Source organism: Nyctereutes procyonoides, unplaced genomic scaffold (genome assembly GCF_905146905.1).
Source record: "Nyctereutes procyonoides isolate TBG_1078 unplaced genomic scaffold, NYPRO_anot_genome, whole genome shotgun sequence".
NCBI classification, from domain to species: domain Eukaryota; kingdom Metazoa; phylum Chordata; class Mammalia; order Carnivora; family Canidae; genus Nyctereutes; species Nyctereutes procyonoides.
The window spans coordinates 1,204,136-1,220,118 of record NW_026575025.1 but is presented as its reverse complement, the minus strand read 5'-3'; the positions used below and the strand labels follow the sequence as shown (position 1 = coordinate 1,220,118).

Here is a 15,983-nt window from a genome sequence, read left to right as displayed (position 1 = left end):
CACACTTCCGCTTCCGGTCCGTGCCCTTGGGGCTCCGTGTCCTGTGGGTCTCGCCTTGGCTGCCTGGTTGCATCCTGAAGCATGGCGGCGGCGGCGGCCAGGGGCTGGTGGCAGGGGATCAAGGGGTCCGTGGCGCTGGCCAGGGGTAAGCAGGGGGCAGCTGGCAGAGGCCTGGGGCGGGAGCGGAGGCGCGCTTAGCGCAGAAAGCCCATCCAGCCTCACCTTGCGCTTGTGTCTTTTTATCTTCCGGTGCAGTGGCCGGGCGACCCTCGGTGCTGCTGCTGCCGGCGAGGAGGGAAAGCGCCGCGGCCGACACGCGCCGTGAGTATGTGCGGGCCGGGCCCTTCTCGGGACTGCAGGCGGGGCCCCTTCGTTCTTTCCGTCAGGTGTTTGCCCTTGCCCTGGGATACCCTTCCCTGCGTCCTCTGGCAAGTCTCTGCTCGTGGAGACCTGACTGCTGTGGGCCTCTCCCTCTGCCCTCGTGTCTCCCTGTTACGGCCCTGATTACCCCTTGTCCATTTCCACGATTCCTTTTCTCTCTGATTAAGCTGTCAGCTCTTTGAGAGCAGGAAACGTTTGGGTCTTAGAGCCCTGTTATGATAGTAGCTCGCATTGAGGGCTTGCTGTGTGCTAGGCAGCTTGCAAAGCGATTTAGTGAGTGATTTATTTAGTCCTCCGGACAATCTTATGAGGTAGGTAGCATTGTGATCTCTTACTGTAGATTAGGAAACAATCCAGAGGAATAACTTGCCCAGGGACACAGAACTAGTGAGTGACAGAGCAGGCCTCCCTGCTGTCAAAGGCGGAGAACACTTAAACCATGGTGTGTGCAGCCTGTGATGTGTGGGTTTTCAGTGATTGAGGGATGCATGAGTTAGTGTGCGGAGATACATCACAGTCAACATAAGCAGATTGAGAGTTAGGAGACCTGCCATTTCTTCCTTTCTCGCCTTCCGTTTCCTCATCAATGGGGAGGAAAAAAAGTTTTCTTTTTTTTAAGATTTTATTTATTTATTTGAGAAAGAGAGGTAGTGACAGAGAACAGGAGTGGGGAGGAGAGGGAGAAGTAGGCTCCCTGCTGAGCAGACTCAACCCTGTAATCTGAGGGCTCTTCAGTCCTGAAGTTCATAGCTTGAAAACCTCCTGTGAGCCAGGTGCTAAGCAGATACAGAGACACAAAAGTTCTGGTTCCAACTCTTTAAGTTCCTGATCTGGTAAGAGAGTTGAGATATGCTGCTTTAGCAGAAGTGCAGGTGTTGTGAAGGGAAAAACCAGAGGGCAGCTTTGAGAAGAGGCAAACTTCCCAACTGCAGTAATGAGAGTCTTTGTGGTCTCTGTAGGTGACATTTTCCCTAAGTTTTCCCTGGAAGAGGAACCCTCCACCCTTACCTTCCTCAAGGTTCTGCTGGGAGACAACACCCCTTACGACCCAAGAGACTGAATGCAGGTGTGGCTGCTGCCATTTGTTAAATATGCCTTCTCCTTCCAGCCACTGTCAGACCACGGAATGATGTGGCCCACAAGCAGCTTTCAGCTTTTGGAGAGTATGTGGCTGAAATCCTGCCCAAGTATGTCCAACAAGTTCAGGTAATATTCACAACTGTTGTTTGGTTGTGGGTCAAGAAAGAACCGTGTTCTCAGAGCATGTAGGAGTAGGCAGCGATTTGTTATATCAAAGAAACCAGTCTCTTCTATCCCACTTGGACTTCTTTCTTAAACCAGAAGACTCCAGCTGAAGTTAGCTGCTCTCTCAGTAGATCTTTGTTTTTTCTCTTCTCCCTGTCCATATCTGCAGGTGTCTTGCTTCAATGAGTTAGAGATCTGTATCCATCCTGATGGGGTCATCCCAGTGCTGACTTTCCTCAGGGATCACACCAATGCACAATTCAAATCCTTGGCTGACTTAACAGCAGTGGACATCCCCACCCGGCAGAACCGTTTTGAGGTAAATCAGGAGATTTGAGAAGATTCAATGGGTAAAAAAAAAAGGGACAGATGAAGTTTTAGGGTGACAGCTACCAGTGGGAACCATAGGTCTCCTTAGTTTCAGTTCGGGTCATACAATACAACAGCAGTTAAACTAGGGCCTTAAGGGCATGTGGGTGGCTCAGTTGGTTAAGCATCTATCTTCTGCTTAGGTCATGATCCCAGGCTCCCGGGATTGAGCCCCACATCGGGCTTCTTGCTCAGCGGAAGCCTGCTTCTCCCTCTCCCTCTCCCTCTGCCTGCCCCTCCCCCTGCTAGTACACACTTTGTCAAAGAAATAAAATCTTAAGGCACCCCCGGTGGCGCCGCGGTTTAGCACCGCGTGCAGCCCAGGGCGTGATCCTGGAGACCCTGGATCGAGTCCCATGTCAGGCTCCCTGCATGGGGCCTGCTTCTCCCTCTGCCTGTGTCTCTCTCTCTCCCTCTCTCTCTCTCTGTGTCTCTGAATAAATAAATATTAAAAAAAAAAAACAAGAAAGAAAATCTTAAAACATATAAATAAAGAAATAAATAGGGATGCCTGGGTGGCTCAGTGGTTGAGCATTTGCCTTTGGTTCAGGGCACAATCCCAGTCCAGGGATCGAGTCCCACATCAGGCTCCCTGCATGGAGCCTGCTTCTGTCTCTGCCTCTCTCTCTCTCTCATGAATAAATAAAATCTTAAAAAATAAAATAAACAAACAACAAACTAGGGCCTCAGATCAAGCAAACTTCAAGTTTGAATCCTAGCTCTGCCACTAATAGTCTTTGTGACTCTAAACAGTTTACTTAACCTTTCTAAGCTTAAGAGGACTTTATTTTCTTTTGAGATTATTTATTTGGGTGCCTGGGTGGCTAAATTGGTTAAACAGCTGCCTTTGGCTCAGGTCATGATCCCAGGTGCCTGGGATTGAGTCCCATGTTGGGCTCAGTGGGGAGTCTGCTTCTCTGACTGTCCCTCACCCCTGCTCATGCTTTCTCAAATTAATAAACATCTTTTTTTTTTTCTTAAGATTTTATTTATTTATTCATGAGAGAGAGAGAGAGAGAGAGGCAGGATCCATGCAGGAGCCCAATGTGGGACTCGATCCTGGGTCTCCAGGATCAGGCCCTGGGCTGAAGGCGGTACTAAACCGCTGAGCCACCTGGGCTGCCCAAATTAATAAAAATCTTGTTAAAATTTTTTTTTAAAGATTATTTGAGGGACGCCTGGGTGGCTCAGTGGTTGAGCATCTGCCTTTGGCTCAGGGCAGGATCCCAGGGTCCAGAATTGAGTCCCATATCGGGCTCCTTGCAGGAGCCTGCTTCTCCGTCTGCCTATATCTCTGCCTCTCTCTCTCTTTGTGTCTTTCATGAATAAATAATATTTAAAAAAATAAAATAAAAAAGATTATTTGAGAGAGAGAGAAAACACACTCACATGCACGAGGGGAGGAGCACAGGAAGAGGGAGAAGCACACACCCCACTGAGCAGGGAGTGCAACCCCAGGACCTTGATATCATGACCTGAGCCAAAGTCAGGTGCTTAACTGACTGAGTCCTTGACATTGCCCCTAAGCTTAGGTTTCTTATGTGCAAAATAAGCATAAAATTGTCCCTACCTCATAGAATGTTTGTGAGGATGAAATGAGATAGTATGGGTAGATTGCCAGCACACAGTAAGTTCTCAATACATTTAGCTATTGATACTTTACTGATCATCTGGGCAGCCCCGGTGGCGTAGCGGTCTAGCGCCGCCTGCAGCCCAGGGTGTGATCCTGGAAACCTGGGATCGAGTCCCACATCGGGCTTCCTGCATGGAGCCTGCTTCTCCCTCTGCCCGTGTCACTGCCTCTCTCTCGCTCTCTCTGAATGAATAAGTAAATCTTAATTTTTTTTTTTTTTTTTTTTTTTTTACTGATCATCTGCTATTTGTCAGATCTTGGAACAAGGGAGAAGTAACATGCAATACCTACCTTCAAGGAGTTCCCCAACTCTAGTGAGGGAGAAGGATACATAAAAAGCTGACCGTTGTAACATATAACACATGGGATGTTAGATGTTATGAGAACGCAGGAGGGGCACTTAGCTCTGTCTGGGAGGCCTTGAATGGAGAATGTTTGTGCTGAATCTTTGTGAATGACCAAGAGACCAGAGTTACCCCAGTAAGGATTGGGGCTGGGAGAGGGGGTCCAGAGTCATCCCAGACAGAGGGAATAGCATTTGCAAAGACAAGCATGCTGACTCGCTAAGCTATAGCATGGCTTAGGCCTTTGGAAGTACTTGTAAATGTAGGAGGATCTTGAAATTTTTGAGCTTCAGGACAGAAGACACGTTCATAAGTAGAGAACCCTAAGCAACCTTGTGTCCTCATCATTGTTGTTCTCACTCAGGGACTCCCATCCCAGACCCTGTGGCCATCTTGGTCCTCCAGCTCCTTCTCTTCTCCCTAGATTGTTTACAACCTGCTTTCTCTGCGTTTCAACTCTCGGATCCGTGTGAAGACTTACACAGATGAGCTGACACCCATTGAGTCCACTGTTTCTGTGTATAAGGCAGCTAACTGGTATGAGAGAGAGGTAAGTTACTGGACATGGTGGATCCTGTGTCTAGGCCAGATTTGCAGAATTGGTTGAAACTATTGCATGCAGCGCGTCCTCACCTCTGTGTTGGCCTTAATGGACTAGTTACCTGAGAACCTCTTTTTTTTCTAGATCTGGGACATGTTTGGAGTCTTCTTTGCTAACCACCCTGACCTAAGAAGGATCCTGACAGACTATGGCTTTGAAGGACATCCTTTCCGGAAAGACTTTCCACTGTCTGGCTACGTTGAGGTAGAAGGAACCTTGGAACTGGGGCAGCAGCCTCAGGGAAGGACTGGCAGGGAAACAGGGGTGTCCTGGGCATGGCAGGAAACCTGGTCTGTGGATTGTGGTGGTTTAAGAGCATAGGCTCTGGATTCAAATACCAGCATCACTTTTGTAATCTAGGGCCTGTTACTGAAATTCTCTATGACAGTTTTCTCAGCTGTAAAATGGGAACAGTAGTACTTAACAAGATTTATCATGAGCTGAATGATGGATGCTTAAAGCCTGGTGTACTGTAGACACTCAGTTGGCATTAGCCATTATCATAATGATCATTTTAATGACCAAAGCAACCCTGAGGACACAGTCTGTCCGCAAGATCTGAAAGTGAAGGACCATTTTACCCCGCTCCGGATCTCTGAGAAGGAAGCTGATAGGGAAGACACTAAATGGAGAATGGTCAGAGGCAGGACCAGTAACATGTGACTACAGGGGCCTTATGAAGAATTTTGGTGCTTTGCTTTACTACCTTTGTGCTACAGGTTGTTTATGAGCAGGAAGATGAGTCTACTGCATACATACACATGTGATTTTGCAGCAAAGTACCTCTTTAAAAATGTTGAGATAGTGACAATCCAGCCCTCTCTTCCACAGCAGGCTGAATATGCCTGTTTTCTCGGTGTTTTTCAGTCTCATTTGCTTCTCCAGCTACTTCTGGTCCGGACTCCTTCCCTCTCCTTGTTTTCACAATCTCCCTTATCTGATTTGCCTCTTCACCCAGCACCTGTTCGTCTTTAAATTACCTAACTGAATCTCCCACCGAAAAAAGCAATGCCGAATTTACTGCATTGCATCTTGACAATGATAATGCCAAAGCCACATGGTCTGAACATGAGTGCTTGCCAGTTCAGGTTGAGTTTTTTCATCCACTGGCTTGCTTCCTAGTCCTGGACCAGTGCTTGCCATATCCTTGTAAAGAGTGGAGGGGTGAACAGAGTCAGCTGTGCTGGAAATGGAGATCAGAGTTTGTGATGGGATGGTGAGCAGGGGAGCCTGGCTGGGTGTTGGCAGGCCTTTTTGGATTAAGGGTGGGATGTGACTGGATTGGTAATACAGGTGTGTGTGGAGACTTGCTGAGAGAGAAGTAATGGGGTTGGTGAAGTCACCCATGGCTTGGGGAAAGTAGGTTCCTTAAGCAGCTTAGTGGCTCTGAACAAGGTCTTCCTTCTTGTCTTTCTCTTCTGCAGTTACGGTATGATGATGAAGTGAAGCGGGTGGTGGCTGAGCCGGTCGAGTTGGCCCAGGAGTTCCGCAAGTTCGACCTGAATAGCCCGTGGGAGGCCTTCCCTGCCTATCGACAGCCGCCTGAGAGTCTCAAGCTTGAAGCCGGAGACAAGAAACCTGAAACCAAGTAGCTTCAGGGAAGGCATATGGATACTAGAAAGTGTTTAACCTCTAACTGAGCATCCCTGTAAATAAAATCTGTAGACCAACCACTTCTTGTGTGCTTAAGGTAGAGGTGAAGCTTGACTTGGGAGGGGAGATTTAGCAGGGGTTTTCCCCCTTTCCCTTAAAGAGACTACCAACCCAGGCATCTCTCTTATTGGGACTAGTGCAGCTGCAGACACGGTGACCTGCAGGCTTGGACAGACTTCTGAGAGAGGGATTCTGGAGCTGAAATGGAAAGTTCTCACTGTCTACAGGGCTTAGGATAGGGGTAGCATGGCCTCTCCTGAAAGCGAGGGCCCTCAACAACTGAAGGAGAAAACCCCTTGTCATAGCAGACTGTGTGGTGGCAGTTGATGGATTGAAAGTTCTGGGTGGAACCAGGGAAACCCCCACCCACCTTCATCCCATCCAAGCATCCACAGGATTCCATGAGCCATGGCTCATTTTTGAGTCTTGAACCCTGCTCCTGCTCCCTCCAATCTAACAGCTCATCATGCTTGGGCTAAGGTAATCTTCCTGGACTCTAGCCAGAGCTGAGAATGTCATAAGCAAGCAAAGAAGGTCCCAGGGCTGACGCAAAAGATACTTGAAGCTACAGATCTGTCTTCTGGGTGCCAGGACTACCCCTGGCAGCCTGGGGTCTGTCTGGCTGGTGGCTGAGTGCCTGAGGTGCAAGTGCTCAGCTCTGCCGGTCCACAGGGCCACCCAGCCAGCCTGCCATGTAGCTGGAGGGCCAATGCCTTGGTGATAGAACCAAGCTTTGCAGCTGATGCTTTTGGCTGCCAAGGGGCTCCCTGGAGGCTGGGTTGGGCTGGACTTGACTGGGTGTTAGAGCCTGAGTTCAGCTGCAAGATGTTTTGAGGGTGAGGACAGACAGTAAGGTAGTGTTACTGCCTGGGTTCTTTCCTATCTCTTGGGAGGGCCAAGCTAGAGCTGTTTGTTACCAAGCACCATTTTTCATTCCCACCCATCTGGACAGGAATAGGCTGAGGGCTTGACAAGCAGGGAGCCAGGCTCCTACTGCCAACAACTAAAGATTCCACATTTCCATGGGATGGAAAGGTCCTGGAAGTCAGAGCCAGCCCCTCCCTCTTTAGCATTGAATGCTGACACACAAAACAGGGAACGCCTGGGCAGCCTGCAGTGGAAACTTGGAGCCGCGGTGTGTGGCAGGCGGATGCAGGAGCAGAGAGCAGCTGGAGAGAGGAACACTCAAAGGACGTGGTGGGGCACTGCTGGGACAATGCAGCTCCTGGCTTGGCTAATAGTAGCCATTTGCCTTCTCCCTGGGGTGACTACAACCCAGCACCATCCAGGTACCGGGGTTTTAGGGTGGGGTGCATGGGAGCCAAGGAAGGCTGCCGACTGATAATGTTGGTTCTATCTGAACGTAGCAGGGCCTAGGCACTGTGGGCATGGTGGGTACCAGACTGACCTATGCAGCAGGGATACTGATCTGGGCCCCAACCCCAGAACCAGAAAGGTCCAAGTGAAGTGAAGCGAGGTAGTCCCAGGTGCCTTCAATGCCAGCCCTGGACGGAAGTGAGCAGTGGCCTTATTCTGATGTGCAAACCAGGACCTCTGGACCTGCCCTAGGCTTGGGCCCATCATCTAAGGTCTGGGCAGGGCAGCACACCAGAGTGTGAGATGGAAGAAGCTGCAGCAGACAACTTGCCTTGCCTGCCTTGCCTTCCACATAATCACAACTGAGGAGCAAAGAAGGAGTATATTCTTCCTAAAGGGGTCCTTGACCCTTGGGGAGAGTTACTGGCACCGGCACTGTTTTAGGTCACACTGTCCCAGATGATTTTAGAGAGGGAAGTGAAGTGTCTTGTGACCCAGTCTGGAGCTCTTTGCCAAAGCAACTCTAGAAGTTCGAGGAGGAGTCCTGGACATTTTCCAAGGTGGTATCTGGGCCTAAGATGATGATTTTGGGATCACAAGACCTATGCCTGGGAGGGTGAATGTCAATGTGCATGTGTGTCTAAGGGAAGGGGGACAGGGGATAGTATTCCTGCTCTTTTGTAGATAGAAGAAACTCCAGGCATCCCTACCAAATAGCTACGGGCATTTCTAGGAGGCTAGGGTGTTCAGGGTGGAGCTTGGCAGGGGCCTGACTCCTTTCTGCTGCCCCAGGGCAGCCCATGGACAGCGCCAGCCTGGGAGGTGGCCTGCAGGAACCAGAGGCCCCGGAAGTGATGTTTGAGGTCTTTTCCTCCAGCCTGGGATATGGGGGAGGGAGTGTCCAGAGGTCCCTCAGGGTTGGGAGGGGGAATGTATCAAGCTGGGCCTGCTGGGAGGGTGGGGGGGGGGGGCGGGCAACCCAGCATGGGTCCTACTGCCTGCTTATACCCCACCCCACCTGCCCACTCTTGCTCCCTGCCCTGCCCCCCTCAGGCCCCAGCCCACCCCTTACATGGCTCCCCTTGCAGCTGCTCTGGGCTGGGTTGGAGCTGGATGTCATGGGGCAGCTGCACATCCAAGATGAGGAACTGGCATCCACACACCCAGGCCGCCGACTCAGGCTTCTCCTGCAGCACCACGTGCCCAGTGACTTGGAGGGTGCTAAGCAGCGGCTGCGGCAGTTCCAGGACCTGCGTAAAGGGCCTCCTCTTAGCCCTTGGGACTTTGAACATCTGCTCCTCACAGGCCTGTCCTGTGTCTACCGGCTCCACAAGGCTAGTGAGGCTGAGGAGAGGGGTCACTGGGCCCAGGTCTTTGCCCTGCTGGCACAGGAAACACTCTGGGACCTGTGCAAGGGCTTCTGCCCCCAGGGGCAGCCCCCTTCTCTGGGGCCCTGGGCCTTGATCCTTGACCCCTTTCCCTGACCCTCCCCCTTCACCTGCCAGCCCACGACTGCCCCCCAACTCGTGGCCCAAGACAGACCCATCCTGGGCAGCGGCTTCCATCTGGCACCTGCTTCTTCCCGCTATGTACAGGTCTCTGGGCTTGGACTGGACCCTGGACCCAGCTTACCTGTCCTGTCCTCCATTTTCTTTCCTGAGCCCTGGTAGACTAAGAGCCTGGGTCTCAGGCAGCAGACACAGAGCTAAAGGCAGGACTTGCAGGTGTGGCAATGTGTGAGTGTGTGTTGGGGTCACGGTTGAGGAGTGTGTTCAAGAGATGCTGAAAAGAAATTGGCCCCCAAGGAAGGCCAAGTCAGAGAGAGGCTCCAACTCCTACCCTGGCAGTCTGTGACAAGTCCTACGGGATCTATGGGAACCTTGTGAATGGTCAGCACCCAGTTCTAATTTGGGACTCCGGTGCAACTGATGCTCCGGAGTCCCTGTGTCCATCTGGACAAGAACAGACTGGACATTTTTAGTTTGGTATGCTCCAGGAGTGGAGGAATGCTGGTGGAAGAACATTACCTTTTCTTGGTGGAGGTGGGAGGGGGACAGGTTTTTGGTCCCTCTCAACCAGGCTCAGATGAACACCTCAGAGAGAGAAGTGAGGCTGCGAGGGGCCTGGCTGAGAGAGACAAGCGGAGGCTGGCTGGTGTGTGGTCCTGCTCCTGTGTAGCTGTCCCATAAAGTGTTCTGTTCTGGCCTCCTGCAGCCTGTGTCCTTTTACGCCAGAGTAAGTTGTTTAACCCCTGCCCTGGGCAAATCACCCTCCCTGTGCTGGGAGGGCAGGAGTTGGAGCAACCAGGTATCACCTGCTCATCCCCCACACACCCTGCTAGAGGAAGGAACGTTCTGTTTCCTTGAATCCCATACTCCCAGAAAGGGAGCAGGGTGTGGCCCCGTCACAAGAACCAGCTGGACCCCAAGTGACATCGCGGGCCAGTGGGGAGGATTTGGAGGAACTGACTGGAAAGGAACGCCAAGGGGCATCCCGCCAGGGCTTGGGGGAGTAGGGTTCAGTTCAATCAGATTTCCTGTCTCCTCGGCCTCCCAGGGCCTGACCGAACCTGCCCTCGGCCCCCCGACCCCCACCCCCGCCCCGACACAGCAGCGTCGCGGACACGACAGAGCGCAGGAGCACAGGAGCCCAGGCGACAGGCGCCGGCGCAGGCCCACTTTATTGGCAGAGTCAGCCGCCCTGGGCGGGCCTCATGCTCGCGCCGGCGGGACGTCCGGCCGAGGCCCGGCTCGGGGCCCGGCTCGGCTCGGCTCGGCATGCACGCCCCGGGCCGCCCCCGGGCTCCTCCCCGGGCGAGGCTCAGAGCTCCGGGGGCCCGAGGCCCGGCGGGCCGGTGGCGGCGAGGTCGGGGTACACTAGGAAGCCGGAGAAGGTGATGTACTTGCCGTGGTTGCTGTAGGCGCCGTAGCCGTCGTGGTCGTGGCTGAGCAGCCAGACGGCGTCGCCGCGCCGCAGCGCCAGCATCACGCTCTGGCTCTGCATCTCGCGGCGCCGCGACGCGCCGTCGTCGTAAATCATGGCCTGCACCTCGTCGCGGTTCTTCATCAGCTTCACCGACAGCGTCTTGCGCGGCAGCTTGCCCAGCGTGAAGGAGAAGAAGTAGGCGCCCGGCAGGCGGCAGCGGAACACGCCGGCCGCCGCGTCGAAGTCGCCGCCGATGTTGACCAGCTCCGTGTCGAAGGCGAGCGGCCGGTGCCGCGGCCCCGGGCCCGCGTCCGAACCCACGAGGCTGCGCGTGCGCGCCGCCGAGAAGGCCGAGCGCGGCTCCGGGGGCGCGGGCGGCCCGCGCGCAGGCGCGTCGGCGTCGGCGTACACCAGGTAGCCGCTGAAGGTGGCGCCGGGGGCGCCGAGCGCGTACTGCGGGGCGCCGTGCAGCCGCAGCCACACCGTGTCGCCGTAGTCGAGCTGCAGCATGGCGCTCTGGCTGGCGGCGCGCCGCGCCCCGGGCCGCCGCTGCTCGTCGAAGGCCAGCGCCTGCACCTCGTCGCGGTTGCGCACCAGCATCACCGACAGGCTCTTGTGCGGCGCCTTGCCGGCCGTGAAGGAGAAGAAGTAGGCGCCCGGCACGCGGCAGCGGAACCGGCCTGTGGCCGCGTCGAAGTCGCCGCCGATGTTCACGTACACCTTGTCGAAGGTCACCGCCATCTCCGATGTGCCCTCCAGCGGGGTGGTGCGTGCGGCCGAGAAGGCCGAGCGCAGCTCCGCGGAGCCAGGAGCCGGCCCCAGGGCCCAGCAGGCGGCAGGGCCCAGCAGGCCCAGCAGGAGCAGCAGCATGGTGCCTGGGGGGGGGGGGGGGGGCAGAAGGGCAGAAGGGGAAGCAGAGCGGGCTTGTGCCGGGCGGCCTCCAAGTGCCCAGAACTCCACAGCCCTGCCCTTGCCTCACAGCTAGGACTCCGTTTCCCACACGCTTGGACTAGGCCAGCGGTTCTCAAGCTTCAGCGCGCCTCAGTGTCCTGTACAGGGCTTGTTAGAACAGACATTGTTGGGCCCCCCACCCCCAGAATTTCCCTTCAGTAGGTTTAGGGTGGGGCTTGAGAATTTGCATGTCTAACAAGTTCCAGGTAATGCAGATGCTGCTGGTCCAGGGACTACACTTTAGGAACCAGTAGATTAGGCCAGTGAGTTTGTTTTTGCAAGAAACGAACCCCTTTCTCAAGTGAAAGCCCATACGGTTGTACCACAGATACAAGCAGAAATGCTCTGGCTGAAAGGGTCTATTATAGCCTGTCAGCTGGGCTTACCACCTCCCCCCACCTTGGTACCACAGAAGGTGGTCAGGAGGTCTCTGAGTTTCCTTCAGCCTTGTTTGCTGAATTTTCCTTTGACTATTCTATGGACCTTGGCCGGCCCCTCACTCAGGCACTAGTTCTCTGTACTGATGACCTCCATGATGGCCATTGTTTCAGCCCCCAACTGGGCAGAAAAGGAAATAGCTATTCTGACCTCTTTCCTGACCTCTGACACACAAGGGCCAGCCCCCATTCTGGACCTCTGGACTCCCAGGGGCCTTTCTTGCAGTAGAGGCCAGAGCAGTTGGGCTCTGACATACTACCCGCCCCCCCCAACAGTGAAATCAGAGTAACAGTGACTTTCCTCTGGGCTTGAGGGCCGGTCACTGAGCAGAAGAGAACCAGGAGCTGCTGTGAATAGAGAGGGAGAACAGCGATTCCAGCAAGGCTTTGGCAAGATTGTGAAGTCAGCAGCCTTGTTTCTTAGTAGTGGAGTGAAAGACTGACAGCTAGACCTGGGCACAGTTCCTGGTTCCACTGCTTAAATGCTGTGAAACCTTAGGCTAGTTCCTTAACTTCTCTGGGCAGTGCTTCTCTTATGTAAAGACCTGCCTCAATCTTACTGTGAGGATGCTCTGAGATAGCAGTTGTGAACTCCCGTTTGTGAATGGTAGTGTTGCCCAGGTGTGTGCAGACGCTTCTGTTCTTGGCCTTGAGAAAAGGGATCTGATCAAGTTCTTGACATAAGAAGTTTAGGGACTCAGCAACTCCAACCCCTGGGAACTTGGGAAGGCAGTACTTAACTCCATCATGCTTCTTAGTAGGGCACAGGTTTGGGGGCTTGATACCCAAACGCCCTAAAGTGGAGACAAAGTAGGAAAGAAAGTTACCTGGCAGCAGCCTATGATGTGGGCTTCTATGGGAAGTACCCTGGGAGTGTGTGTAGCTTTGTGTCCCTTAGAGGCACTGGAGGCTTGCTACAAAGGGTTGCCAGGGGCAGTTGTACCTTACAGAGGACATTCATCTTAGGGTAAGTGGACACTGGAGTCTAGCCCGCCTTCTACTTGCCCAACTGTGTGGAGCTGCTGCACCTAGGGAAAAGCGTGCCTTTTCCTAATTTTCATAATAAAGGCCCCAAGTCCCTAACCCAGCTGAACCTCCTCTCCCTCTGGAGAATGGATCTTTTGTAGTTCCTACAAAGGCACCCCACAGGCTAGCTGATACCCTTGATGAGGGCAGGGAGGAGCGAGGGCACCCAGCTACAGTGATGAAGATTGCATCTCCTGAGTAGTCCCCTTTACAAAGCTCTCTGGACACATGTGGTCTCACAGCAAACCTGCGAGACAGGTGGACCCTCTCCCATTTTATAGATGAGTAAGTCAAGACCCAAACAAGGAAAGCATTTTGGCCCAAGGTAATCATGCACGCTGAGGCAACCTTGAACCAAGGTCTTTTGCCTCCAAATTCAGTATGCCTTCCTCTCCACCATTTTTTCCCTCGTAGGTACAGGTATTTCCAGCCAACCTGTCCTGAGCCTCAGTTTCCCTTTTTTGCAAAAATAGGAGGGGAGAAAAGTGGAATGAATCTTGAGATCCAGGTGAAGGAGAAAGAAAGCAAAAAGCAAATAAAACCAGCAAAACAAGCAAAACCTCTAGCGTTTTGCCTTCTGGGAGTATGGGAAGGTCTCAACCCTTTCAGACCCTGCCCCTCCCCTAAGCAGGTCCTGCCCAGGCGCACCTGCCCACCCTCCTCTGGGCAATCTCCCTGCAGAGTCCAGTGCACCCCACGAGGGCCAGAGGGTCCTCCTGTGTGTCCAGTCCCCAGACTCTGCCGGTTTCTCACCCACCACTGCCATTTCCCAGATCCCTAGGTCCCCATCCTTCTTCCTTCAACCCCCTTCCCTGGCAGGTCAGACGTGGGAGGGTGTCAGGTGGGCCTCAAAGCTCCAGGAAAGGGCTCCAGGAAAGGAAATGGCTGTTCCTAGCTCTGTCCAGGTGAGGCTCGAAATAGTCATCTACAAAGAGACAAAACTGGGACACAGAGCCGGGCAGACCCAGAGCCCCGAAACCGACGGGGGAGGTGCCGCGATGTCAGGCTAAGGGGACCTCAGAGCCCCGCTCTCCGATGACCCCCTCCTTCGAGCCCCGCCAGAGCCGCCTCCCACCTTGAAAGCCCCTCACGTTCCCAAGAAGATAAGTCCCCGTTTTACAGAAGCCAATTAACCCTTTCTCCTGAAAAAGGAAACCCGTCCGGAAGGGACCCCGCAGACCTCCCCCCGCCAGCCCTCCTTCATCCATCCCCTCCGAGGGAGAGCCCGAGCCTCTTTTATGAAAAAGCTCCCGGGTCCTCCTCTCCCCGCACCAGGGCCGACCCCTCGCCCCTCCCCGCGCCTTCGGCCGCCCCCGCTGCCGCACGGGAGAAAGCTTGGCTCCCGGGCCCTGAGCTGCCCTCACCTGGCTGGGGGCGGCGGGCGGGTCGGGTCCGCTCCGAGCCCGCGATCCGGCTCCGGGCTCCGGGCTCCGGGCGGGCGCCGGGGCTGCGCACTGACCGCTCGCGCTGCGGCGGGCCGGGCCTGGCGGCGGGGGCGGCGGCGGCGGGGGGCGCTGGGACCCCGGGACCCCGGGGCGGGCGCGGGGCGGCGAGGTGCCGGGGAACAGGACGGCTGAAGAGAGCGAGGCGAGCCGAGCCGAGCAGCTCGAGGAGCGGCAGGGGAGCGGCGGAAAGGGGAGCGGGGAGGAGAAGGAGAGGGAGGGGCGCGGCGAGGACGGGGAGCCGCGCGGGGCCTGGGGCACCGCACCCAGGAGGCCCCCGCGCACGCTGCGCCCAGCCCTGGGCTCTTCCTCATCCGTGACCCTCCTGGAGCTCCATCCTCGGGCTCGACAGAAGACGCATCGTCAACCCGTTAGCAGATGGGGAAACTGAGGCAGAGGCCACACTGGGGGTGGCCCGGGGCCCCCTTCCCTGGTTTGAGGAGAGGGGACTGCAGCAGAACAGACTGGACGAGCCCCGGGGCGGCAAGGACAGTGGAAGGTGAGATTTGGGCTGGGACAGATGTCCAGGCTGAGAGGCCCTGGGGGAGGGGGTCTGAGGGAGGGAAGTATAAATGGGTCAATGTCACCAGTAAAGAAAAAGCTTGACGTGACCCAGTTTTTCTTCCTTGCCTCTGAATCTGAAAATGCCCCTAGCTGGTTAGGAAGGAAGGAGAAAGACTGAGCCCCCAGACATCAGAGGGTCAGCCTGGGCCCCCTGGGGAGGGGATGCCAAGCAAGGGCCTCTTAGGGACAGAACCAGCGAGGCTGCTTTCTTGGTGCCTGCAAGAAGGGAGAAGGTTGAGGAAGGCCCTGGGAGGGCTCCGAGGGCCTGTTTGCAGAGGGACACCGACACCCTGTCTAGCTAGGGCTAGGGTAGTAGGATCCAGCTGGACATCAGCCCTGGGAACAGCTGTCTTCCCCCCTCAGCACTCATCAGAGGCTCCTCAAGGCCTCCACTCTGGGTTTTGAGCCTTCCTGCCATCTTGGACTCCCTTCATTGGGGCTGCTCTTCTCTCCCAACAGCTGTGGGAGTGTCCACCTGCCTGGCACTGGGTAAGTGTTGACTAAGTGCATCGATGGCTCTAGATGGGCCCCACTCTCAGCTGCCAGGAGCTGGTGCCCTTTGTCTGCCCCTGGTCGATGTGAAAGGCCTGCATCTTGGTTGGTCCCAGCTCTGCCACAGACCCTGTGCATGGACCCAGAGAAGCCTGGTGCCCCGGGATGCCCTCTGCCTTCTGGAGCTTTCCTTCTGGAACTCTCAAAACGTATGTGACCCCAGTTAGTCTGATGCAGGTTAGTCCTCATGAAGGCCTTGACAATGATGATGGGCCCATTAAGTTTTCTTCAAGGTAGTAGGTGAAGGATGAATGATTATGAGTCTCAATGGAAAGAAATGAATTCTTTCATTTCATTTCATTCTGCTCCTACTTTGTTGTGCAGAGATGACAACACAATAATAATTTTAATACACTCCTTTTATTGAGTGTAGCCGATGCTAACTGTGCCCACCCCAGGCCTAACTGGAGGTCACCTGCACACTGTTCCTGAACTTGCTTCCCTGTCTCTCTGGGGACAATCTTGGCTGGGGAAGTGACTGCGGGGCAGGCTACAAGAGGAGAGTTAACATCCCCCGGGTAACCCTCAACCAAGCAGGGCTGA

At 54.7% G+C, this 15,983-nt stretch overlaps 3 protein-coding genes across 4 annotated transcripts; 2 read left to right on the top strand and 1 right to left on the bottom strand.

Annotated features, from left to right (window-relative positions):
* Positions 1-4: 4 nt before the first annotated feature.
* NDUFS3 (NADH:ubiquinone oxidoreductase core subunit S3) lies at positions 5-6,246 on the top strand. Its single transcript, XM_055314151.1, has 7 exons — positions 5-145; positions 256-321; positions 1,490-1,587; positions 1,796-1,945; positions 4,397-4,522; positions 4,658-4,777; positions 5,998-6,246. The coding sequence occupies exons 1-7, from the start codon at positions 82-84 to the stop codon at positions 6,163-6,165; spliced, it is 792 nt and encodes a 263-aa protein (XP_055170126.1). The 5' UTR covers positions 5-81; the 3' UTR covers positions 6,166-6,246.
* A 1,092-nt stretch (positions 6,247-7,338) lies between these two features.
* FAM180B (family with sequence similarity 180 member B) lies at positions 7,339-9,748 on the top strand. 2 transcript variants are annotated; one of them, XM_055313746.1, is made up of 3 exons: positions 7,339-7,515; positions 8,336-8,406; positions 8,632-9,748. In XM_055313746.1, exons 1-3 carry the CDS (start codon positions 7,377-7,379, stop codon positions 9,025-9,027), a joined length of 606 nt encoding a protein of 201 aa, XP_055169721.1. In that variant the 5' UTR covers positions 7,339-7,376; the 3' UTR covers positions 9,028-9,748. The 2 variants fall into 2 exon arrangements, with proteins under 2 accessions (XP_055169721.1, XP_055169730.1); XM_055313755.1 differs by lacking the exon at positions 8,336-8,406.
* A 427-nt stretch (positions 9,749-10,175) lies between these two features.
* On the bottom strand, positions 10,176-14,322 carry C1QTNF4 (C1q and TNF related 4). Its single transcript, XM_055310984.1, has 2 exons — positions 14,247-14,322; positions 10,176-11,343 (listed from the first exon to the last, which is right to left on the bottom strand). Exon 2 carries the CDS (start codon positions 11,336-11,338, stop codon positions 10,364-10,366), a length of 975 nt encoding a protein of 324 aa, XP_055166959.1. The 5' UTR covers positions 11,339-11,343; positions 14,247-14,322; the 3' UTR covers positions 10,176-10,363.
* Positions 14,323-15,983: the final 1,661 nt, after the last annotated feature.

Excerpts from the sequence above, each read along its gene's own strand:
- NDUFS3 (XM_055314151.1), top strand. The coding sequence starts at position 82 with ATGGCGGCGGCGGCGGCCAGGGGCTGGTGGCAGGGGATCAAGGGGTCC. Across the intron at positions 146-255 it reads GTCCGTGGCGCTGGCCAGGG|TGGCCGGGCGACCCTCGGTG; the intron begins GTAAGCAGGGGG and ends CTTCCGGTGCAG. Across the intron at positions 322-1,489 it reads CGCCGCGGCCGACACGCGCC|CCACTGTCAGACCACGGAAT; the intron begins GTGAGTATGTGC and ends TTCTCCTTCCAG.
- FAM180B (XM_055313746.1), top strand. The coding sequence starts at position 7,377 with ATGCAGGAGCAGAGAGCAGCTGGAGAGAGGAACACTCAAAGGACGTGG. Across the intron at positions 7,516-8,335 it reads TACAACCCAGCACCATCCAG|GGCAGCCCATGGACAGCGCC; the intron begins GTACCGGGGTTT and ends CTGCTGCCCCAG. Across the intron at positions 8,407-8,631 it reads CCCCGGAAGTGATGTTTGAG|CTGCTCTGGGCTGGGTTGGA; the intron begins GTCTTTTCCTCC and ends CTCCCCTTGCAG.
- C1QTNF4 (XM_055310984.1), bottom strand. The coding sequence starts at position 11,338 with ATGCTGCTGCTCCTGCTGGGCCTGCTGGGCCCTGCCGCCTGCTGGGCC.